This window comes from Polistes dominula, unplaced genomic scaffold, assembly GCF_049000335.1.
Source record: "Polistes dominula isolate Pdom_NZ unplaced genomic scaffold, Pdom_raw_medaka contig_12, whole genome shotgun sequence".
In the NCBI taxonomy this organism is placed as follows: Eukaryota; Metazoa; Arthropoda; class Insecta; order Hymenoptera; family Vespidae; genus Polistes; species Polistes dominula.
The window spans coordinates 2,243,738-2,268,761 of NW_028301116.1; the positions used below are offsets into that span (position 1 = coordinate 2,243,738).

At 30.9% G+C, this 25,024-nt stretch overlaps 2 protein-coding genes across 4 annotated transcripts in view; one reads left to right on the top strand and one right to left on the bottom strand.

The window, feature by feature from the left end:
- Window positions 1-24,076, top strand: part of uif (sushi, von Willebrand factor type A, EGF and pentraxin domain-containing protein uif) — a 37,820-nt gene extending 13,744 nt beyond the window's left edge. The window contains exons 3-37 of one of the 2 annotated variants that reach the window (XM_015329162.2): window positions 242-275; window positions 5,097-5,178; window positions 5,836-6,002; window positions 7,787-7,927; window positions 8,321-8,550; window positions 8,959-9,312; window positions 9,394-9,768; window positions 9,852-10,020; window positions 10,101-10,463; window positions 10,538-10,720; window positions 10,798-10,974; window positions 11,054-11,256; window positions 11,334-11,957; window positions 12,054-12,177; window positions 12,268-13,590; window positions 13,668-14,120; window positions 14,206-14,423; window positions 14,505-14,757; window positions 14,837-15,678; window positions 15,765-16,648; window positions 16,741-16,988; window positions 17,134-17,265; window positions 17,358-17,523; window positions 17,605-17,856; window positions 17,958-18,499; window positions 18,596-18,808; window positions 18,903-19,058; window positions 19,260-19,383; window positions 19,622-19,684; window positions 20,859-21,049; window positions 21,161-21,798; window positions 21,889-22,238; window positions 22,318-22,520; window positions 23,072-23,188; window positions 23,716-24,076. In XM_015329162.2, the coding sequence (XP_015184648.1) occupies window positions 242-275; window positions 5,097-5,178; window positions 5,836-6,002; window positions 7,787-7,927; window positions 8,321-8,550; window positions 8,959-9,312; window positions 9,394-9,768; window positions 9,852-10,020; window positions 10,101-10,463; window positions 10,538-10,720; window positions 10,798-10,974; window positions 11,054-11,256; window positions 11,334-11,957; window positions 12,054-12,177; window positions 12,268-13,590; window positions 13,668-14,120; window positions 14,206-14,423; window positions 14,505-14,757; window positions 14,837-15,678; window positions 15,765-16,648; window positions 16,741-16,988; window positions 17,134-17,265; window positions 17,358-17,523; window positions 17,605-17,856; window positions 17,958-18,499; window positions 18,596-18,808; window positions 18,903-19,058; window positions 19,260-19,383; window positions 19,622-19,684; window positions 20,859-21,049; window positions 21,161-21,798; window positions 21,889-22,238; window positions 22,318-22,520; window positions 23,072-23,188; window positions 23,716-23,747 (10,626 nt within the window). In that variant the 3' untranslated portion in view covers window positions 23,748-24,076. The remainder of the gene's footprint in view (window positions 1-241; window positions 276-5,096; window positions 5,179-5,835; window positions 6,003-7,786; window positions 7,928-8,320; window positions 8,551-8,958; window positions 9,313-9,393; window positions 9,769-9,851; window positions 10,021-10,100; window positions 10,464-10,537; window positions 10,721-10,797; window positions 10,975-11,053; window positions 11,257-11,333; window positions 11,958-12,053; window positions 12,178-12,267; window positions 13,591-13,667; window positions 14,121-14,205; window positions 14,424-14,504; window positions 14,758-14,836; window positions 15,679-15,764; window positions 16,649-16,740; window positions 16,989-17,133; window positions 17,266-17,357; window positions 17,524-17,604; window positions 17,857-17,957; window positions 18,500-18,595; window positions 18,809-18,902; window positions 19,059-19,259; window positions 19,384-19,621; window positions 19,685-20,858; window positions 21,050-21,160; window positions 21,799-21,888; window positions 22,239-22,317; window positions 22,521-23,071; window positions 23,189-23,715) is intronic. The other variant, XM_015329167.2, reaches the window with a different exon arrangement.
- The window catches only part of LOC107070704 (uncharacterized), a 33,305-nt gene continuing 9,907 nt past the window's right edge, over window positions 1,627-25,024 (bottom strand). Inside the window, exons 2-3 of one of the 2 annotated variants that reach the window (XR_016178113.1) lie at window positions 7,759-7,935; window positions 1,627-1,869 (exon numbers count right to left, since the gene is read on the bottom strand). The gene's annotated coding sequence lies outside the window, so the exon portion shown is untranslated. Of the gene's footprint in view, window positions 1,870-6,874; window positions 7,325-7,758; window positions 7,936-25,024 lie in introns of those variants that run through there. The other variant, XR_016178114.1, reaches the window with a different exon arrangement.

Genomic DNA, 25,024 nt, shown 5'->3' on the forward strand with positions numbered 1-25,024 from the left:
TAATATATATAATTAATATATAAATAATAAATCAATTAATTATATTAAATTTATTATTATTAAATAAAATTGTTATTATTATTATTATTTTAATTTATATAAAAATTATTATAAAAATTTAATAAAATTCTTATCGCGTATTTGATTAAAAAAAAAATATTAAATGTGAGATTATTAAATGACATTTTTTGAAAGGACATGTACAATTAACTAAAACATATTTTCTGTGGTTTTGTTACAGGTTCCTACAACGAACGTCTTCACTTGTCCAAATGGTAAGTTAGAAGTCAGATAATAGAAAGAATATCTTACCTCGTAAAACTGCTGTACCATTTTAAACGTTCCTTCGAAAATATTTATCTCTTTCTCTCTGAAAGAAAGAAAGAGAAATCCTCCTTGTTCAGTTTTGTGAAAGGTCACACCTGTGGTACATGTACATAACACACATAACTTAACAGGTAGACAAAAAGAACAGGTGTAGAAATGATTTGTCTTTTTCATTGATAATTTAAGATACTACAATTTAGACATCAAAAACGTGTTAGTTTGTAAATTTAATAAAGATCTAGTAACTTTATTATTTAATAATATTTTATTTTTTAATTTATTTGACTACGATAATAAAAAAAATGATTTTGATTTATCGTGTACAGAATTTATTTTGGTTTCTTTTTGTCTCTGGTTTTCGAAAATACAATTTAAAGATGAGATGACGTGAAAGAAAGTTTGAAATAACTATTTAATATAAACAAGTGAGATCTTGAATATTAGAAAATTCAACACTGTTGAAATTATTCGAATAACGATTGGCATCATTGCTTTTCTTGGTTGCTTTGACTCTCTCGTTTAAGAAACTTTTACTTTCTATGTGACAGCCTCGAGGAATCTGTAGTTGATCATTCGTAAAGATATAAAATTAAATGGTATGCAATGATCAAAGAAATTCTAAATAAAACGGATTAGAAAATCTTTTAAGTGAATGAATTTTCTAAGAAGAAAGTAATGATTGATTATTATATATACAATATATATAGTATTATAAAAGAAAATTGATAGTCAAATTTATGAGATCACTTTACAAAGATTCAAAGACTTAATAAGAATAATAATAATATTAATAATATCATTAATAATCATATAGTTCAAAGAAAGTTATTTTATCGTTAGATCATCCTTGACAAATAAAATTATTAAGTAAATAAATAATAAAAATAAAAAATATCAAATATTAAAAATAAAAAAAAATAATTAAAAAAGAAGCACAACAATAATCGATCATTTTAAAAGTATATTATCAATTATAATATTATATAATTGATAATTTATAATATTATTAATTATCTTATCTTATCTTATCTTATCTTATCTTATCTTATTAATATTATAATATTATATAATTGATAATTTATAATATTATAATTCAGTATTATAAATCATTTAAAATTACAATGTTAATTGATATAATAAAAAATTAAAATTTACAACTTTTTAGATAATTTTTTATAATTACAATAACATAAAAATAATATATATATATATATATATATATATATATATATATATATATATATATATATGTATAAGTAAACAGATTTAAAGAAAGAAAAAAATACCTTAGAATTTTAGAATTAAATATTTGTAAAAGAGTTTGAACTATACTTTGAGAAAAGTCTCGATGTTGTGTTGACGTCGTGGACCAGGTAGAGATCCAGAAGGTAGGAAGAAAGGAGAGAACGAGGACGGCATTCCTAAACCGTGAATCCTCCTTCTCCTTCCTCCCTCATCCTCCCTTTCCACCCCCTCCTATTTTTCTTCTTTCTTCTCCTGTACTCCGTTCTTCTCGCTTACATTGCGTTCAACCAACTGATCCTAAAAATACACCAGGCTGATTCGTTCATACCACAGTTATTCACCTCTTTCAATGACTTATAAATACATATATATATCATCTGTATGTGTAGTATGTATAAAATAGTGTACGTATGTATGACTTTATATATACAAATATTAATGAGTATTTGTACCACACGTATATAATATATGTATGAATACAATAGTGTATGTATGTATGTCTTTTTATATAACAAATATTTATATATGTAACATATATATGTGACATTTGTGTGTATGTATAATTTTGTGTTTAATAAAATTTAATTAATATATTTATTATTCTATATATATATATATATATATTATAAAATTAAACAGAATATATTTAATTAAATAAAATTTAATAATTATAAAATTAAATAGCATATTTAAATAAAATAAAATTCAAATTAAACATAAAATTTAATTAAATATAAAATTATATATACATGCATACAAATTTTATATTATATATAAATGTTTATGCAAGTATATAATATATTATATTGTAATTGATGATACATATACGTATGTATTAATGGATGAATGAATATTTTTTCGTTTATATATATATATATAAAGTGTATACGTATCTATATAGGTATGTGTATATGTATATCATCAAACGGGATTCCAAAATGTAGAACATCCGGTGACGCGTTCCTTCCTACATTTCTTACGCTTTACTATAACTCATTTCCTCCTGTTAACGCTTCATCACGAAGTCATAGAGTTGTTTCTTAGAAACGTGCTCTTCTTCATAATCAAAGGGTTTCATTATTCTCTTATAACGATTATTACTAAGAAAAGTAAAGATGAAAAGAAATAAAAAAAAAAGCATGGTAGTAGTAATAGTACTTCCTATATGTTTAAGAAATATTTTTGTAAAAGTGAATACACACACAGAAGTGTATTGTTTAAAATCATTTCAATAAATTTTTAAATATTTGATAAATGATACTAGGATAGCACAATTGTTCACTTAAAAGAATTTTAAAAGAACTTGTTCATAATTATACAATACTTTTTTTTATAGTTAAAAATGTTAAATGTAAAATTATTATAAAATGATAATTATATAGTTCAAATTTAGTTTATTTATTATATAACTTCACGAATATTTCATGTTTATTTATATTAAACGAATTTTACAAACTGAAAATTAGAAAATATGATTTACTTTTTTGAAAACATTATTTACAACTTGATTATTCTCATTTTATGACCAATAGTTATAAACATTGAATACCTGTGTGCGTGTTGTTCTTGTGGTATGCATCTACGAACAAGAAATGTTAATATATGTAGGAGAAGGAATAACTTTGTCGAAGCATAACCGTTTGACCTTTTAAAAGAAAGGAAGGCCGCGATTGACTCCATCCAACAAGAGAATTGCAACGATATCGAAGGATTCATTATAATATGAAAAATATTATATTGTTTTATTATAAGTACTTCATGACGTAGCTACCATCGGTATATTTATAATAATAATATTCATAATATATATTATATATATATATTCATAATATATATTATATATATATATACATATATTAATAATATATGTTATGAATATAATACTCATTAAATAATATATAATATACATTATATAATAATATTCATAATATATTTCATATAAATAAAAAAATCAATATCTTATTATATATATATATATATATATATATATATATATATATTTAAAATAAATAAACCAAATATATAATAATATTAATATATTATAATAATATATAAAATTATTATAATATATAAATACATATTTATGTTAATATATATTACACAATGTTATATATATATAGTCTGATAATATAAACACAAATATAATTTGTAATTTATAAAATAAAAAAGAAATCAAATGTAAATGTTATCATATAATACTCATTGAATCGATCTTGAGTGTTCGATTCTTGACGATCTCCTTTCGCAAAGTAAAAGTTCGTCTACCAAGCTATCAGGACAACGCGACTTTTATATACACACTTTTATATATACGTGTTTGTGTGTTGTGTATACACACATATGAGTGCGTGCACTAAAAACGATCGAGGTCGTTGATGTCCGTCACTGTTCATACGGGTCAATAGTTAACCTGCTTTCCTATATTTTTACTACGATTTTGACGATACACACACACACACACACACACACATACACACACACACACACACACACATACACACGTGCTCACTTTTTTTCCTACGTAAACGCAATGACAATTTTATACTCACGTGTTTTAATAAAAAAGAAAATATAAACAGAGGAAATATTTTATATAAATAAATAATAATATATAAATAATAAATAATAATAATAATAATAATAATAATAATATATGCATAAGAATTAAATAATTATTATATTAATTATATTATTAATTATATATTATATATATATTATATATGAAATTATATTTATATTATTTACAATAATATGTGTATAATATTAATTATATATATAATATAATTATATATAATATAATTATATATAATATAAATTATATATTTATTTTTATTTATTTTAATTAATTTATATAATATTAATTAAATAAAAATTATTATATAATAATTATAAATAATATATTATTATTTATAATTATATTATTATTAATTATATATTATATAAGAATTAAATAATTAAAAATTAAAAATATAAAAGGAAGAAAAATAAATTACAAATTATTTATATAAGCGAATACGATATAAAGTAAATCTCTCATCAAATATTTGTTACTTTGAAAATAGGTACGAATAATTTGTAACATGTTCTATAATTACCATATTCACAACTATGTTACTGTAATGAGTTACTCTACGAACATTCTAGTTGTATTGATTTTACAGTATGAAAATCGATCAGGGGGAAATGACGCAATCTCCAATTCACAACTGGCTTTTTCAAATTTTGATTTAGTTTCTAACAGTGTACAATGTATACATGTTATGTGAATTATAATTACGAAAATGAACTTTAGCTCTTGTTCTCAAAATAAATTACGTTCAATTTTAATTATTGTCTTTTCTAAAAAAAAAAAAAAAAAAAAAAATTAGAAAAGGAAGGAACTACTACATATATGTATACATACATTTCGATCGTTTATCTCGCATGAATGGTTGCACGAATTTACCGGGTTCTTTGTTTTGTAATCCGCTCGTTACACTTTAACAAAGAAAATGTACTTTAATGTCTTTCCTTATATTACGCAGGATGGGAATTACGAGGTATACACTGTTACAAGTTCTTCAACATCAGGCATTCCTGGGAAAAAGCGGCGGAACTATGCAGAAGGTGAGCGAACCATGAACACCAATTGGAACCTCGTAAATTATCGAATTAACATATTTGTAAATTATTTCTTTCTTTCTCTCTCTCTTTCTCTCTCTCTCTCTCTTTCTATTTATTATTATTATTATTTTTGTTTTTCTATTTGCTTTTCTCTTTCCTATTTTTAAGGAAATAATATTGTTAACCCCTTAAGTTGCACGTTAGAGTTAACTCTACGGGTGTTGTATTCTATGCTGCAAAAGTTTTGATTAATTTTGTATTTTTAAAATTTTTTTGCTAAGACAATGTTCTAAATTGTGTTTTTTTACAATAAAAAAATTGATTTTTTGGCTGGTATTTAAAAAAAGAAATTGTGTGTTATGGGGTTAATAAGAAAACAAAAATACTACAATTTCACGTGTACACCTCATAAATTATCGAATTAAAATATTTGTAAAATATATATTTGTATTTTTGTCTCTCTCTATATTTATAATAATAATAATTATTATTATTATATTTAATAAATATAATATAAAAATAATATAAAATAAAAACTATTATATAATAATAGTTATTATTGTTGTTGTTGTTGTTTTTCTTTTAATTTTCCTATTTGAAAGTAAGGTATATTGTTAATAAGAAAAAAGAAGAAATGATTTTACGTGTAAAATTTTACAGGTACGGAAGTGAGTTGATGGTGGTGGAAAGTTATAGCGAAAACAACATGACTGCAAGTATGGTCGGCCGGCATTTGGACCGTTACTGGTTAGGACTCGCCTCGTTGGACGATTTGCGAACTAACACGCTCGAATCGGCCGCAGGAATGCTAGTCTCACAATACGCTGGTTTGTTCAAAAATCTTTTATCTCCTTAAAAACTTCTACCAGGAAATTATTTCCTACAGTTAATTATGATTTAAACGATATAATTTTGTGTTTCGAGTTATCTTAACTAGCAAAGCCATTTAGAAAAAAAAAATAATTAATATCATTAAATAAATATGTCAACCTGGTTGTACACACAGAATGAATAAAATGTTTAATGAGGTTTATGTAATTATTTGTTACAAGATGAAAGAAAAGGAATTTCATAATTTACTTTAGTAATTTGACATAATCAATATAAAATTTTATTGATAAAAATCAGATAAACGAATATTATAATTTTTTTTTATTCGGTTATCTTCAAAGCCCCTTTTTACAGTAATTCGTTCAAAATTTTTTATCTTTATTAAACTTCTAGCAGGAAATAATTTTTAAACGTTAATTAGACTAAACGAACACTGTGTTTCAAATTATCCTAATTCCACTAAACGTAGTTAAAAAAAATTATATATATATATTTAATATTTTAAACGAATTTATATTAGACCTATTAACTAAATAAATAAAATTATATTTACTACGAGATTTAAAAAGTAAAATAATAATAATAATAATAATTTATTATATAATAAAATATTTTTTTAATATATAATTTTATATATTTTATATATTATTATATATAATATATTATATATAAAATATTATATTTTTTAATATATTATTTTTGATATAATATAAATATTTTAGTTAATTTTAATGAATATAAATATTTTAATTAATTTTATATAATATAAAATATAATATTTTAATCTATTATTTTTTATATAATAATAAATTATTAATATTATTTAATAATAATTTTATAATTTGAAATAATCTCGAAATAGGATTGAATCGTCGTTCAATTAATGAGAATAAAACCTGAGAAAAGAGGAAGGGCGGTAAAAAAAATATTGTAATTTTTCTTTACTCGGTCATATACTCGGGGGGAGGAGGGGAGGGGGGGGAAGGGAAGGTCCCCTTTACGGAAAATTAGGAGCAAAATGTTGAAGAGAAGCGAAACGTTTATAGACGAGGGCAGGTTTTGTATCGAGGTCGCGCAAACGCGGAACTCGCACGCGGCACGAAGACACACTTTTCCCACAACAATGCCCAGACATCTCCGTTTTACGTCCGCGTACAGGTATACAAGATTCTACTATTTCCTCGTTCGAGTTTCACTCGTTCACCGTTGTTATTGTTGTTGTTATTGTTACCCTTTCTATCAAATAACCAGAACAATTTTTACAGGTTTCGTCATTTATCCAATTTACTTAATTTGTTTGTTTTTAAACACTAAATAGCTGTAATAAAAAAATTTTTGGAAATTATTTGCTTTATCGATCGTACGAAATATATTTTAAACAATTTGCTAATAAAAAAATATTTGCAAAATGTTTCTACACCAAAAATATTTGCTAAATTTTTCTAAACAAAAAATATTGGCAAATGTATTTATAAAAATATATCTCTATAAAAACGTATATAAATATGTAAAAATATTAATAAATATTTTTAGAAACGACTGTATAAAAAAATATCCTATATATATATATATATATATATGTTTAATGTATATAGGGTGAATTTTGCTAATCACTGTAAATATAGAATATTATTTCTTTATACTCTCTCTTTTTAAGGGTTCGAGTTATTCTTCTACTAACACTTATTCAATACTATTAAAATAAAACTAATAAACATAAAATATAAAATTCAAATAAATAAAACAATTTACCTAATGAAAATATTTTGTAAAAATTTAGGTTTCTGGGCATCAAGGCAACCAAATCCTCAATCGGGAGAATGCGTTGACGTTGCTTTGACGGACGATCGTCAAACTTGGGAATTAACAACCTGCGAATCTCTTCTTCCTTTCATGTGCCGATCATCAGCTTGTCCAGCAGGTATGTACCTTCAAAATATAATTATCTTATTATTGTTTCTTATTTTACGTCGTATAAATGTAATTTCATTTTTTCCGGAATTACGGAAGTTAATAAATGTAGAACATAATAATATTTTACGTTAAAAATGTCAAATTCAATTAAACGTTTCTGGTTCTTTTAATTACAATCGTAAAACTTATTACATTTCGTTAATTAATGTAATTTTTTTTAGATATTATATACAATACATTCTCAAATAATTTCAATTATCCTAGATGTTGTTTTACCGAAACGATTAAAAAAACAAAACAAACATGTCGCGTAATAAATAAATTTGTTTAAAAAGCATACATTTATTATTATTATTTGAAATGATCATTTTAAAAAGAAATCTTTTTATAATTTAAATAGGTTCTTTTCACTGTTCGAACGGTAAATGCGTGAACGCTGCTTTCAAGTGTGACAAACAAGATGACTGTGGTGATTACTCGGATGAAATCGATTGTCCGGTTAATTGTCAATTTTACATGGCCAGTAGCGGTGACGTTGTTGAAAGTCCTAATTATCCTCACAAATACGCACCATTGGCAAATTGCAAATGGACTTTGGAAGGTCCCCAAGGTCACAACATTCTGTTACAGGTTAGTTATATAACCCAAATATTATTTTTCTTATTTACAAAATACAAAAAAAGATAGATGTCATTTTGTAAAAAAAAATGTAAATACTCAGATCTTATCTTAGAATACAAACTATGAATAATAAATAGATGAAAGAATTAAAAAAAAAAACAAATTAATTGTAAAAGACACGATTAGCCTAGAATCAAATACCCATGTCAAATCAAATTGATCCGCTTTCTGAATAGGCTTTCGTTTACATCTTTAAAGTATATTTCTTATTTACTTTTCAATGATAACTCGTGAAAGCTTGTTAATCGTTTAAATGCATAAAATTAAAATAAACTATTTTGTTAGTTTAGAAACTTCAAAAAAATTTTAAATCGAATCTAACAATTTCTACGAATGATAATTTCCTGTAATTTACAGTTCCAAGAATTCGAAACGGAAAAGAGTTTCGATATAGTACAGATATTGGTTGGTGGTAGAACCGAAGATAAATCGGTAAATCTAGCAACCCTATCAGGAAAGCAAGAACTAAGCAACAAGTTGTTCGTTTCGGCCTCGAACTTTATGATCATTAAATTCAGTACCGATGCTTCGGTTGAAAGAAAAGGATTCCGTGCTTCTTGGAAAACCGAGCCGCAAATGTGCGGTGGTATACTTCGTGCTACTCCTCAAGGACAAGTATTAACATCGCCAGGTTATCCGCAAAATTATCCTGGTGGATTGGAATGTTTATATATCCTGCAAGCTCAACCTGGTAGGATAATGTCTCTTGAGGTATGTCAACAATCTCAAATATTTCACACACACATTCCAGCTTCAATTTGAAACAAATTAATATTGTATTTGATTGTTCAGATCGAAGATTTGGATTTAGAAATGAATCGTGATTATATTCTGATAAGAGATGGAGATTCACCAATGAGTCGTCCAATAGCACGCCTAACTGGAAAATCTGAGGATAATCCAACAGTTATCATGTCTACCAGCAACAATCTTTATCTTTATTTCAAAACTAGTCTTGGTGATTCTAGACGTGGTTTTAGTATTTTATATACTCAAGGATGTAAAGCAACTATTATTGCGAAAAATGGAACAGTTCAATCACCGTCATATGGTTTAAACGATTACCCTAATAATCAAGAATGTTTATACAAAGTAAAAAATCCTAACGGTGGACCGCTTTCTTTGAAGTTCGTCAACTTTAACGTTCACAAGACTGATTTTGTACAAGTATGATTGATATATTAAATAATAATAATTATATGTTTTTTACATGTGAACATGTTTATATGTTTGATGTTTAAATTTTGTAGATATACGATGGTCTAAATACAAATGGATTAAGATTACATCCAGGAAATGGTTTTACTTCTAATACTCGACCAAAAATAACCCTAACCGCTGAAAGTGGAGAAATGTTAGTTAGATTTGCTTCTGATGCTTTACACAGCAGTACCGGTTGGCAAGCTGCTTTTTCAGCAGGTAAATTTACAATTATTTATAAGCATTTTTCAAAATAAATGTTTATCAAAATATAACAAATAAATATTTTATTTCTTTAGACTGTCCTGCATTGTTACCTGGCGAGGGTGCACTTGCATCGAGTCGGGACACAGCTTTTGGAACAATAGTAACATTTTCTTGCCCATTAGGACAAGAATTTGCAACGGGAAAGTCAAAAATTATCACGGAATGTTTACCAGGTGGAAATTGGTCGGTCACTTATATACCAAAATGTCAGGAAGTATATTGTGGTCCTGTTCCTCAAATAGATAATGGATTTTCAATTGGTTCTTCAAATGTTACTTATAAAGGATTAGCTACTTATCAATGTTACGCTGGATTTGCATTCCCATCTGGTAGACCTACGGAAAAAATTTCTTGTTTAGCCGATGGTAGATGGGAAAAGAAACCATCTTGTTTGGGTAAGTTGAAAAAATGTACTTAAAATTTTATTTCATAAAATCAAACATCTAAACATCTGATATTTATTTTCCAGCATCTCAGTGTGCACCACTTCCAGAAGCACCACATTCAAATATTACGATTCTTAACGGTGGTGGTCGTAGTTACGGTACTATTGTCAGATTCGAATGTGAACCTGGTTACGTTAGAAGTGGTCATCCTGTGATACTTTGTATGAGCAACGGTACATGGTCCGACGAAGTTCCAACATGTTCTCGTGAGTTGACTCATTAACGATAAAATGTATTTTTAAACGATCACTTAACTAATTATTTATACATTTATTCTCATTAGGTGCAAAGTGTCCGTTATTACCAACAATAAAGAACGGTTATGTCGTCGACCCAACTAGGGAATATTATTTTAACGATGAAGCTAGGGTACAATGTAACAGAGGTTACAAACTTACTGGAACGAACATCATTCAATGTGGCCCTAATCAATTGTTCGACAATGTTCCAACTTGCGAAGGTAATTAAAAATAAAACTAATTTTTGTTTATATACAAAAAGTAATTAAATAAAATAATCGATTATTTTTTGTTTGATAGACATAAACGAGTGTGCAACCAGTCAATGCGATTTAGCTTCAACAGAATGCATTAATAATCCTGGTGCATTCACTTGCAAGTGCAAACCAGGATTCGCTCCAACCATGGAGTGTCGTCCAATAGGTGATCTTGGTTTAATAAATGGTGGTATTCCTGATGAATCTATCACCGTTTCCAGCTCCGAAAATGGTTACACGAAAACTGTGAGTCACGTTTACCCAGTTTTTATTTATCTTTATATTCGTATACAGTTATAAAAAAGAAAGTTCTTGTTTTATAGGGTGTACGTTTAAACAATGGTGACGGATGGTGTGGTAACAACGTTGAACCCGGTGCAAATTGGGTAATGATCGATATGAAAGCACCAACTATTATTCGTGGTTTTCGTACACAAGTTGTTGCTAGAGTCGATGGTAATATTGCGTTCACGTCAGCAGTACGTATTCAATACACGGATGATCTAACAGATACTTTCAAAGATTATACTAATCCCGATGGTACGCCAGTTGAATTCCGAATTTTGGAACCAACTCTATCTGTACTGAACTTACCGGTACCGATCGAGGCACGTTACATCAAATTTAGGATGCAAGATTACGTTGGTGCACCTTGTATGAAATTAGAAATAATGGGATGCACACGATTGGAATGTACCGATATTAATGAATGCGCCACGAGAAATGGTGGCTGTCATCAAAAATGTATCAACAATCCTGGTAGTTACTCGTGCATGTGCAATACGGGTTTTGAACTTTATAAAGGTAACGGTACCGCAGGATTTAATATTGAAAAATCTGAAACTGGTGAAAGGGATGGGGATTTGTATCAAAGAAACAAAACTTGTGTACCTGTAATGTGTCCTGCGTTAACTGCACCAGATAATGGGAAAATTTTGTCAACCAAAGTAAGATATTAATTTGAAAACCTGAAAATTATTATCATTTTAATGATTTCGTACAATTACGATCATATCTAGATATATTCATATGTTTGTTTATAGAATCAACATCATTTTGGTGACGTGGTTAGATTCCAATGTAACTTTGGTTACGTTTTAGCTGGTTCTACAGCTGTAATTTGTACTTCCAGTGGAATTTGGAACGGTACTACTCCCGAATGTCAATGTAAGTAATACTAATTTGTTTCTAGAACATTTGTTTCTGTAAAATATATTATAATTCTTGTTTCTAATTGCATGTGGATTTTGTTAATAGATGCCAAATGTGTTTCTCTACCGGATGACAAAAACGAGGGACTTTCGGTGATTCGTACCGATGAAACAAGCGTTTTGGTTCCGTTCAAACAAAACGTAACATTAAAATGCGGCAGCAATGGACGTTATTTGCGAAATACTGCGACGTCTGGTTTTCGTCAATGCGTTTACGATCCAAAGCCAGGTTTGCCAGATTATTGGCTGTCCGGTTTGCAACCGGCTTGTCCACGTGCTGATTGTGGCAAACCATTGCCAACACCCGGTGCTGAATATGGTCAATACATTGATACGAAGTATCAATCATCTTTCTTCTTTGGTTGTCAAGATACGTTCAAATTAGCTGGACAAACTAATCGTCATGACAACGTTGTACGTTGTCAAGCGAATGGGGTTTGGGACTTTGGTAATTTACGTTGCGAAGGTCCTGTTTGTGAAGATCCTGGAAGACCAAGTGACGGTCATCAAATAGCTCGAAGTTATGAGCAAGGCTCGGAAGTTCAATTTGGATGCAGCAGACCAGGATACATTTTGATAAATCCAAGACCAATCGTTTGCGTACGAGAACCAGAATGTCGAGTAGTCAAACCTCTTGGTCTAACTTCTGGACGTATACCTGATTCAGCTATCAATGCAACATCAGAAAGACCAAATTACGAAGCTAGAAACATTCGATTGAATTCCGTTACTGGATGGTGCGGCAAACAGGAAGCCTTTACTTACGTTAACGTTGATCTTGGACAAGTTTACAGAGTTAAGGCAATTCTAGTCAAAGGTGTGGTGACCAATGATATCGTTGGTAGACCCACGGAAATACGTTTCTTCTATAAACAAGCTGAGAGCGAAAATTACGTTGTTTATTTCCCCAATTTCAATCTTACCATGCGTGATCCTGGAAACTATGGTGAACTGGCTATGATTACTTTACCAAAATACGTGCAAGCTCGTTTCGTGATACTTGGTATCGTCAGTTACATGGATAACGCTTGTCTTAAATTCGAACTTATGGGATGCGAGGAACCAGTAGTTGAACCTCTATTAGGTTATGATTATGGTTTCTCCCCGTGTGTTGATAACGAACCACCAGTTTTCCAGAACTGTCCTCAACAACCTATTGTTGTTCAAAAGGGTACCGATGGTGGTTTATTACCAGTAAACTTCACTCAACCTATTGCCATAGACAACAGTGGTAGTATTGCACGATTGGAAGTTAAACCACAAAGTTTTAAAACACCCATTCGTGTATTCGAAGACACCGTTGTGAAATACGTAGCATTTGATTACGATGGAAATGTTGCTATTTGCGAAATTAACATAACTGTACCAGGTTAGTCAATGATTTTTGTGAATGTTACATTATTTCAAATATTATTTACGTGTTGACTAATTTGTTGTTTGTTATAGATTTGACACCACCCAAACTAAGTTGTCCTCAAAGTTATGTGATCGAACTCGTAGACAGACAAGAAAGTTATTCAGTAAACTTCAATGAAACACGAAGACGTATAAATGTTACTGATGCGTCAGGTCCAGTCAGGGTTACTTTTGTACCAGAACGAGCTGTAATACCAATCGGTGGTTTTGAAAACGTTACAGTATATGCAACAGATTCTAGTGGCAATCGTGCCTCATGTCATTTCCAAGTATCCGTACAGGCAACACCTTGTGTCGATTGGGAATTAAAATCCCCAGCTAATGGTGGTTTAAAATGTGTCCCAGGTGATAAAGGCTTGCAGTGCATTGCAACTTGCAAAAATGGTTATAGATTTACCGATGGTGCACCAGTAAAGACCTTCGTTTGTGACATTAACAAACACTGGTCTCCAACTTCAGTTGTTCCAGACTGTGTATCAGAAAGTAAATATTTGATCTTGTTTTTTTCTTGTCAAATTTTGAAAGTATCAATCGATTTTTCTAACATATTTATTTATCATGTTTGTAGATACTCAACAAGCTGATTATCACGTGGTCGCATCAGTAACTTATCGAGCTAATGGTGCAGTCTCACGTTCTTGTCTGCCACAATACCAAGATCTAATGACACAATATTATATGAACCTAAATACTGCCTTAACGCAACGCTGTTCTGCTAGCACTGTCAATATGAATGTATCGTTTGTTAGATCAATGCCTTTCTTATTGGAAGAAAATGTTTTACAAGTAGGTTAACATTATCAGAATTGAATTATGATCCAATTGATCAGAGTTATGACAGAAAACATTTTTTTTTGTTAAACATAGATGGACTTTGTTTTGGTGATCGTTCCTGCTATTCGTCAACCGCAAGTATACGATCTATGTGGTTCTACCATAAGATTAATATTCGATCTTTCTCTACCATATACAAGTAATGTAATAGAATCTCTGCTTAATGTTTCATCTATCGGAAATCAATGTCCACCATTACGTGCCTTAAAATCATCCATCACACAAGGATTTACTTGTAGCATTGGCGAAGTACTGAACATGGACACGAACGATGTTCCTCGATGTCGTGAGTATTAATTAGATCAAATTTAAATAATTAAATGATTATGTAACAAAAAATAATCTTGAATAATTCAATATTATAGTTCATTGTCCGGCTGGTACTTTCGCTGGTGAAAAACAGAAACAATGTACATCCTGTCAAAAAGGTTTCTATCAGAATAGTGATCGTCAAGGTTCATGTTTACGTTGTCCTTTCGGAACATATACAAGAGAAGAAGGTTCCAAGAGTATTGATGACTGTGTTCCAGTATGTGGATATGGTACATATTCACCAACTGGTCTGGTCCCATGTTTAGAGTGTCCTAGAAATAGTTACACCGGTGAACCACCAATAGGTGGATACAGAGATTGTCAAACTTGCCCTGCTGGTACATTTACTTATCAACCAGCAGCACCAGGTCGTGATCGTTGTCGTAACAAATGTTCTCCTGGCATGTATTCGGATACAGGATTAGCACCATGTGCTCAATGTCCAAAAGACTTTTTCCAACCTCAGCACGGAGCAACAACATGCATAGAATGTCCTACAAATATGTATACCGATGGAGCTGGTTCAGTGGGTCGAGAAGAATGCAAGCCAGTGCAGTGTACGGATAGCGTGTGTCAACATGGTGGGCTTTGCGTGCCTATGGGACATGGTGTTCAATGTATATGTCCAGCTGGTTTCTCTGGAAGACGTTGCGAAATCGATATCGACGAGTGTGCTTCACAACCTTGTTACAATGGTGCCACGTGTATCGATCTACCTCAAGGTTACAGATGTCAATGTGCTAATGGATACTCTGGTATTAATTGTCAAGAAGAAAAATCCGACTGCAGTAACGATACTTGTCCTGAGAGAGCTATGTGTAAAGATGAACCTGGATTCAATAATTACACCTGTCTTTGCAGATCTGGTTATACTGGAGTTGATTGCGACATAACGGTAATTGATTTAATTCTTTGTCCTAATAATTTATCATATTATGTTTTAAATATGGTTGTTAGAAAAACTTTCTTTTCACATTGTAGATTAATCCATGTACGGCTAGCGGGAATCCATGTAACAATGGTGCATCTTGTGTAGCATTACAACAAGGTCGATATAAATGCGAGTGCTTACCAGGTTGGGAAGGTCAAAGCTGTGAAATCAATACGGATGATTGCGCTGAAAGACCTTGCCTGCTTGGCGCCAATTGCACCGATCTCGTGGCTGATTTCAGTTGTAATTGTCCACCTGGATTTACTGGCAAACGTTGTCACGAAAAGATCGATCTATGTTCTGGAAATCCTTGTCTCAATGGTATATGTGTTGACAAATTGTTCAGTCATGAATGTATCTGTGATCCAGGATGGACTGGTGCAGCTTGTGAAATAAACATCAACGAATGTTCTGGTAAACCTTGTCGTAACAACGGACAATGCCTTGATCAGGTAGATGGCTATACTTGCACTTGCGAGCCAGGATACACTGGTAAACAATGCCAACATACAATCGATGATTGTGCTTCGGAACCATGTCAAAATGGTGCAACGTGTATCGATCAGCTCGAAGGTTTCGTTTGCAAATGTAGACCTGGTTTCGTTGGACTTCAATGCGAAGCTGAGATCGATGAATGCCAAAGTGATCCTTGCAATCCTGTTGGAACAGAACGTTGTGTGGATTTGGACAACACTTTTGTTTGTCAGTGTCGTGAGGGTTATACCGGATCAGCTTGTGAAGTCAATATCAACGATTGTGCTTCCGATCCATGTTTAAATGGTGCTACTTGCAGAGATGAAGTTTCAGGCTTCAAATGTATGTGCCTTGAAGGTTGGTCTGGTGTTCATTGCGAGATCGATATTGGAATGTGTCAAAATCATCCATGTCAAAACGATGCAGCTTGCGTTGATCTTTTCTTGGATTACTTCTGCGTGTAAGTTTGACTGAATTTTAATGAATATAAAACCAACAATTTTTAAATTTATATTATAATATCTATTATTTTTTAAAATATTTTATTAACAGCTGTCCTTCTGGAACTGACGGTAAACAATGCGAAACTGCACCTGAACGTTGCATAGGTAATCCTTGTATGCATCATGGACGTTGTCAAGATTTTGGTTCTGGACTTAACTGCACTTGTCCTGATGACTATACCGGTATTGGTTGTCAGTATGAGTACGATGCTTGTCAAGCTGGTGCATGTAAAAATGGAGCAACTTGTATCGATGATGGTCCTGGTTTTACTTGCATTTGTCCACCAGGCTACACTGGTAATCAAATTTAAATATTTAAATAATTTTGTGTGTGTGTGTGTGTGTGTGTGTGTGTGTGTGTGTGTGTGTGTGTGTGTGTGTGTGTGTGTGTGTGTGTGTGTGTGCATTGATCAGTCTAGTTAAATTTTATTTTAATTGACAGGTAAAACATGCGAAGATGATATTATTGATTGCAAAGACAATTCTTGTCCACCTTCTGCAACGTGCATTGATTTAACTGGAAAATTCTTCTGTCAATGTCCATTTAATTTAACCGGAGACGATTGTAGGAAATGTAAGTTGTGTTTAATTTTTTATACTAAGGGATACTAATATGTTTATTGTTTTTTTACTGTTATTTATATTGTCAATAATTAATTATTACAGCTATTCAAGTTGATTATGATTTATACTTCGGTGATCCGGGACGTAGCAGTGCATCACAAATTATTCCATTCTTTACTGGAACAAGAAAGAGTTTGACAGTAGCCATGTGGGTACAATTTACTCAAAAAGATGAGGCTGGTACTTTCTTCACCCTTTATGCCGTAAGGTAAGATTTTTGGGGCAACATTTAACATCCAAAATCTAATTAAATATAAATGAAATATTTGATGACATAATTTAATTTCAGTTCACCACATGTACCAACAAATCGTCGAACAATGGTACAAGCACATAGTAATGGTGTTCAAGTATCACTCTTCCATGATATACAAGATGTCTATTTACCATTCAGAGAATATGCAACTATCAATGATGGTCAATGGCATCACGTTGCTGTTGTCTGGAATGGAGAAAATGGTGGTGAACTCGTATTAATTACGGAAGGTTTAATTGCTAGCAAAACAGAAGGATATGGTAGTGGTAGATCTCTTCCAGCATAGTAAGTAATTTTTTTTAAACATTATTTAACTTAACAACATTAAACGTGACTTTAATTATGAAATTTTTTTAAATATTATTTTAATTTATCAATATTACCAGTGCTTGGGCCATATTGGGTAAACCTCAAAGTGAAAATCCGAAAGGATACACGGAATCTGGTTTCCAAGGACACTTGACGAAAGTACAAATTTGGAATCGTGCTTTACACGTAACGAATGAGATACAAAAACAAGTCAGAGATTGTAGAACAGAACCGGTTCTTTATCAAGGATTAGTTTTGACCTGGGCAGGATACGATGAAACAGTTGGTGGGGTTGAACGTGTAGTTCCATCACATTGTGGACAAAGAGTATGCCCACCTGGTTATGGTGGTAACAAATGCCAACAATTGGAAGCTGATAAGATTCCACCTAAAGTTGAACATTGTCCTGGTGATCTTTGGGTTATCGCTAAAAATGGTTCTTCCATTGTTACTTGGGATGAACCTCGTTTCAGTGACAATGTTGGTATCGTTAAGGTTCAAGAACGAAGTGGTCATAGATCTGGGCAAACTTTGTTATGGGGTACTTATGATATCAGTTATGTGGCTTATGACCAAGCCGGAAACTCTGCCAGTTGCAATTTCAAAGTTTATGTATTATGTAAGTTTTCATATTTTTGTTCTTGGTATATTTACATTTATTTATTTATTTATATTTTATATTTTAATAATTGTGTTTGGTTTCTTTTTTAAATAGCCGATTTTTGTCCCGAACTTGCTGATCCAATTGGAGGAACTCAACAATGCAAAGATTGGGGTTCCGGTGGTCAATTCAAAGTTTGTGAAATTTCATGTAATCAAGGATTACGATTTTCACAAGAGGTTCCTAAATTTTACACTTGCGGAGCTGAAGGATTCTGGAGACCAACTCACGATCCTAATTTACCATTAATTTACCCTGCATGTACAAGTAAGATTTATGTTTCTATTATTTACGTTTAAATTATCAATTTACATTTCAAACTTATTTATGTAATATCTTATACAATTTTTTTTTGTTTAAGGTTCAACCCCGGCACAACGTGTGTTCAGAATAAAAATGAACTTCCCTACTTCAGTTTTGTGTAACGAAGCTGGTCAAGGTGTTCTCAAACAAAAGGTCCGAAATGCTGTCAATTCTCTCAATAGGGATTGGAATTTCTGTTCTTATTCTTACGAAGGTAATTCATGTTGTTTAAAAAACATGTTCAATGTTGTTTCAAAAAATCATGCATGTACATTTACAATTATGTGCATTTATTGAAATGAGAGACATTTGATGTTCAATTATAAATGTAAAACAATCAACGTGAACTTTTCGAACAAACTATTAATTATTTTTAAAATACTTAATAACAAATAAAATTTATAATAATTATTAGGTACACGCGAGTGCAAGGATTTGAACATCGACGTTCAGTGTGACCACCGAATAAGAACAACAAGAGAAGCTAGCGAGGAAGATGGTGGAATGTACATAATTTCAGCTGTCGTACCAGCAGAACCGTAAGTTGAAAACACTTGTGTAATCTAATTTCATTCATTCGTGTGAAATATTGAGATAAAAAAATTCATTTAGAACTAAATTCAAGATACGAATGAACGTATCAAGTATTTTAAAGATTAATAAACCGTAGGTTTTCTTTTTCTATCTATCTATTTCTTTATCTTTTTGTATATTTTTAAACCCAAGTATAGATTTAGATAAATTAGTACTGAGCATTTGTTACTTGTTACATCATAGAACGAGACAGGCACGCCAAGGAAGCGATACCTATGAGGTGGAGATCTCGTTCCCAGCGATAAAGTAAGGATAGTTCAATTCGTATGAATTTTATATACGAATTGTGTCATATATAATGACAGAATGCCAACAAAACACGATAATATCATTTCTAATAATTCGTTCTCATTCTTAAAAAATTAAAAAATACAAAACAAACCCAAATACAGAACAAACAAAAAGAAAAAAATACAACAACAAAAACAACAACAACAATTATTGCAGATTCATTTACACACGCATATATAGCGATTTAACACGGTGCATGGTCAAGAAGGTACCAAGGATGAAGGATTTATAAACATATTATAATAGATAAAATGCAAAGCATAAAAAAAACGGGTTTGCACGTTGTTACTAACTGACCTATGGCAAAACTATTGTTTTCCCCGATGTAGAATCATATTACGCTAAAAATGAAATTTAATATATAAGTATAATAATGATATAACCCGATACTTCTAACAAAGTTATATACTTTTATATAATCCAAGGATACGAGGCTACTATACATTAGATGAATTAATTTCTATAATGTTATGTAAACTATACCTACATAATTATAATATAATAGTTTATTTTCTTTTTTTTATGGATACTTTTTTTAATTAATAATTATAATATTATCTTACGATAACATTTACGATTGCATGATAATGAATTAGAGAACACGATAAAAGATAAATTTTATTAGAATATAATTTATTTTTAGGAATCTATTTAAAATAAATAAAAAACTATTTTTTCAATAGGTGATACAATAGATAGTAGTATTATAATTACACTTTTCTATTTCCAACCATTTTTTCGATAGTCATTTAAATAATAGACAAATCTGCACCGAAATTTCCCTATTACTTTTATATATATATAAATAATATGAATATGTATACATGTATATTTTAAAATAACAAATTTATACAAATTTCAGAATGTCATCGAATTTTCTAATTAAACGTAGGATAATAATTGTAATTAATCGTCACTAATGGCAGGTTAGCTTGAGGCACGCTTATCCCGTGAGATGAGTTTAACCAAGAGTTGTTCGTTTTGTTTAAACGAACGATCGCCTGAAAACAATAACGGCTGTATATATTGGCGCATACATATTACCCTTTATGCCTGTTGCTATACCCGTTTTATGTGACTTCATTCAAGCAACGTATCGATCAATAACATTCCACTCCTTTATTTGTAGCGATCCCATACTGAATGCCAATTCTAATGAACGAGCTACTGTACAATCCTTACTTGAAAAACTTATACTCGAGGAAGATCAATTTGACGTACACGACATTTTACCTAACACGGTACCAGACCCAGCATCATTGACATTGAAGTCCGATTATGCTTGTCCAGTTGGTCAAGTTGTAATGGCACCCGATTGTGGTAAATAAATTTATTATTATTATTATTATTATTATTATTATATTTTGAAATAAAATCCTTATCAATTTGTTAATTATTCTTCTAAACAATACTACTTTGCTCTGTGTACAGTACCGTGCGCAGTGGGCACCTATTACGAAGAAGAAACTCAACGTTGTGTTTCCTGTCCCGTCGGCACCTATCAAAGTGAATCCGGCCGAACAAAATGTAGTTCATGTCCTGTAATTGCTGGTAGACCTAGCGTAACTGTTGGAGTTGGTGCACGAAGTGCTGCAGATTGTAAAGAAAGATGCCCAGCTGGAAAATATTACGACGATGCCGCCGGTTTGTGTCGTAGCTGTGGACACGGATTTTATCAACCTAACGAGGGTAGTTTCTCTTGTTTGCTATGTGGTCTTGGAAAAACTACCAGGACAGCAGAAGCTGTTTCTCGTGAGGAATGCAGAGACGAATGTGGTTCAGGACAACAGTTAGCTGTTGAAGGCAAATGTGAACCCTGTCCAAGAGGTACCTATCGAACGCAAGGTGTTCAAGCATCTTGCCAAGCTTGTCCAGTTGGTAGAACAACCCCGAATGTAGGATCGGCAGCTATTGAAGAATGTTCTTTACCAGTTTGTGAACCTGGTACTCATTTGAATGGTACACTTAATGAATGTGTACAATGTAAAAAAGGCACTTATCAATCGGAACCTCAACAAACCTTCTGTATACCTTGTCCACCTAATACCAGTACCAAAGGACCAGCAGCAGTGAGTATCAATTAATATAAATTTAAATTTAAAATGGATTTATGCAAACCAATTAAGTCATTTACACAATACCAATACGATTTATTACAGACCAGCAAATTCGATTGCACGAACCCATGTGAAACCAGTGGCGAAGAAATGCATTGCGACGCCAATGCATATTGTTTACTCATACCAGAAACAAGTGACTTCAAATGTGAATGTAAACCTGGATATAACGGTACCGGAACGGAATGTACAGATGTTTGTATGGGATATTGCGACAACGAGGGTCTATGTGTGAAAGATTCCAGAGGACAACCATCTTGCAGGTGTAGTGGTAGTTTCACTGGCAAACATTGCACTGAAAAATCGGAATTCTTCTATATTACCGGTGGTATAGCAGGAGGAGTTATTCTCATAATCTTCGTTGTTCTATTGGTCTGGATGATATGTGTTAGGTCAGTTTATAAATTAATAATAAATAATAAACAATTTGTATTATTATAATTATCGTCTTACGAGAAATATTTTTTATAGAGCATCACGTAAAAAGGAACCTAAGAAAATGTTAACTCCAGCAACCGATCAAAATGGTTCACAAGTAAACTTCTATTACGGTGCACCAACACCTTATGCTGAATCTATAGCACCGTCTCATCACAGCACTTATGCACATTACTATGATGATGAAGAAGATGGCTGGGAAATGCCTAATTTTTATAACGAAACTTATATGAAAGGTCAGTATGTATTAGATTAACACTTTAATGGCTGCTCATTCAACATGTGTGTGTGATAGCTAGAGGAAAACAACTTTTATTGATATTCATTTATAACTTTATATATCTAAAATTATATAAAATTAAATTCATTGCTAAATTGTTGTTGAATTTAATAAAGTTTTTTTAAAATTATTTCTTTAAAAATATTACCGGCCCATGGTGACATTTGACTTCGTACACGTGCGGCCATTAAAATGTTAATACATTTATTATATTGGGCTGGCAACTAAATCATTGCTGATTTTAACCCTTAACGCTCCAAGTGTGCCTCCTAGGCACCATCAACGAGCAGCGTTCTACTCCAAGTGTGCCTCCCAGACACCACCGATGTACAGCACTTTATTCCAATTGTAGAACAAGTTGGAGTTGCTGGTAGATAACCACAAATTACCGTCGGAGCGTTAAGGGTTAAAAAGTCATCTATCGATAAAATCCGCAATCACTTAATTGCCAACCCATATATTTTTATTTAATATGATATACTTAATATTTGTATTATTTATTTACAGAAAGTCTACACAATGGGGGAAAGATGAACAGTCTAGCTCGTTCAAATGCAAGTATATACGGCACGAAGGATGATCTGTACGATAGGCTGAAGCGTCACGCGTATCCAGGGAAGAAAGGTACAAGTTTGAATGCAGATACACATTGAACCAATTTGAAATAAAAAAAAAATGGACATCAGGGGTTCGTTGGTCGCAGAAAAGTATATATATATATATATATAAAACAAATAAAATAAAATACAAAATTAAAACATATATAATATATATAAATCCACATACATATATATATATACAATATATATATATATAAAATAAAATAATTCAACATACTGGCGGATCGACCACTTAACTTTTGTCACTAATAATTAGCGTTATAAAAAAAAAAGCCGAAATATTGCAATACTTATATTACTAGACCAAAATAATAATAATAATAATAATAATAATAATAATAATAACAAAAAAGGGATCATTTCTCTCATCCTACCGCACTGAAGAGCTAAGCTCACTCGAAAAAATAAAAAAAAATAAAATAAAAAAAAAATAAAAAAAAAAATCTACTCTACGCAAATTCTAGCTCGGCCAAATCAACAGAGATATTTGCCATGTTTAACATTAGTGACGAAGGAACATTTATTTTCCAGACAAGAGTGATAGTGACAGCGAAGGTCAGTGAGTCGTCGTCCCTGTCCCACACGGTGAGAGAAAGTAAGAGAAAGAAAAAGAGAGAAAAAGAGAAAGAAAAAAAGAACAAAAAAAAACATAATGAACAACAAATTTTACAAAGAAAAAAAATGTTCAAGTTAATGCACACTAACACACGGTCCCCGGAAGACTGGAGAAGGGAAACAAGTTATTAACTCGGATGTCTATAATATGGGTCACGTTAATTATATTTATTATCTTCCTACCTAGGACGAAAATTAAACTAAACGGGGATAAAATTATTAAAATGAAAAAAAAAAACAAAAGGAAAGAACGATCATCTATCGACATATTTGCAACGAGTGATTCCCACGGGTTGTATCATCGGTGTATTCATCCATGACACAAAAGAAGAAAAAGAAGAAGAAGAAAAATGATCGTATTTCTGTTTTATTTAAATAACATGACCCATGTGGATAAAAAAAGTATAACAACACTTGTGTGACATTACTATTAAAAGTGCGTATTTGATTTACGGTGAGGGGGAAGAGGAAAGGGAAAGAATTGAAATTAATCGGGATCCCGAAACGACGATTATTAATTTGAACGATCGTTGTTTCGGCATCGTCATCAATCACCAACCATCGATTAATCATTTTTTTTTTATTTTTCTCTCGCGTTAAAAGATAAGTCGCACGAGTTAATAATAAATGAAAATGAAACAAAGAGACTACGTAAAAAAAAGAGATTGTAATTTTTGTAATTTAATACCAATTAGATGATAAGTAAGAAGCACGCGCGAACATAACATACACCCACACTCTTGATTAACTCCTATATTTTGAGTAAAATGGTGCGAACGAGAGAGAAAGAGAGAGTGTGTGTATTTGTAATGTTAAACTGTCATTATAAATATAAGTGAATTTATATATTTTGTTATTATAAATAATGTATTACGTTGTAATATAATAGATACCTAAGCATACTACCTTATATTATTATTATTATTATTCATTAATCGAAAAAAAAAAGAAAAAAAAAAACGTTCGAACGTTGTATAACGAAGTGTGTGTGTTCAATGAAGAAGAGAAGTTTTTTTTGTTTCTTTCAATTTAAAAAAATACAGGAACAAAACGAACGAGAATTGTTATATAAAATATCTAAGAAATTCATTTTAAATGACAAACCTCACGTCTTGTTTATTTGTTCATGTATTTTTATGTGTATTTAACAAAAAAAAGAAAAAGAATAAAAAATCAATCATAATCACTCATAAAATATAAAATAAGTTTAATTATCATCCTGTTC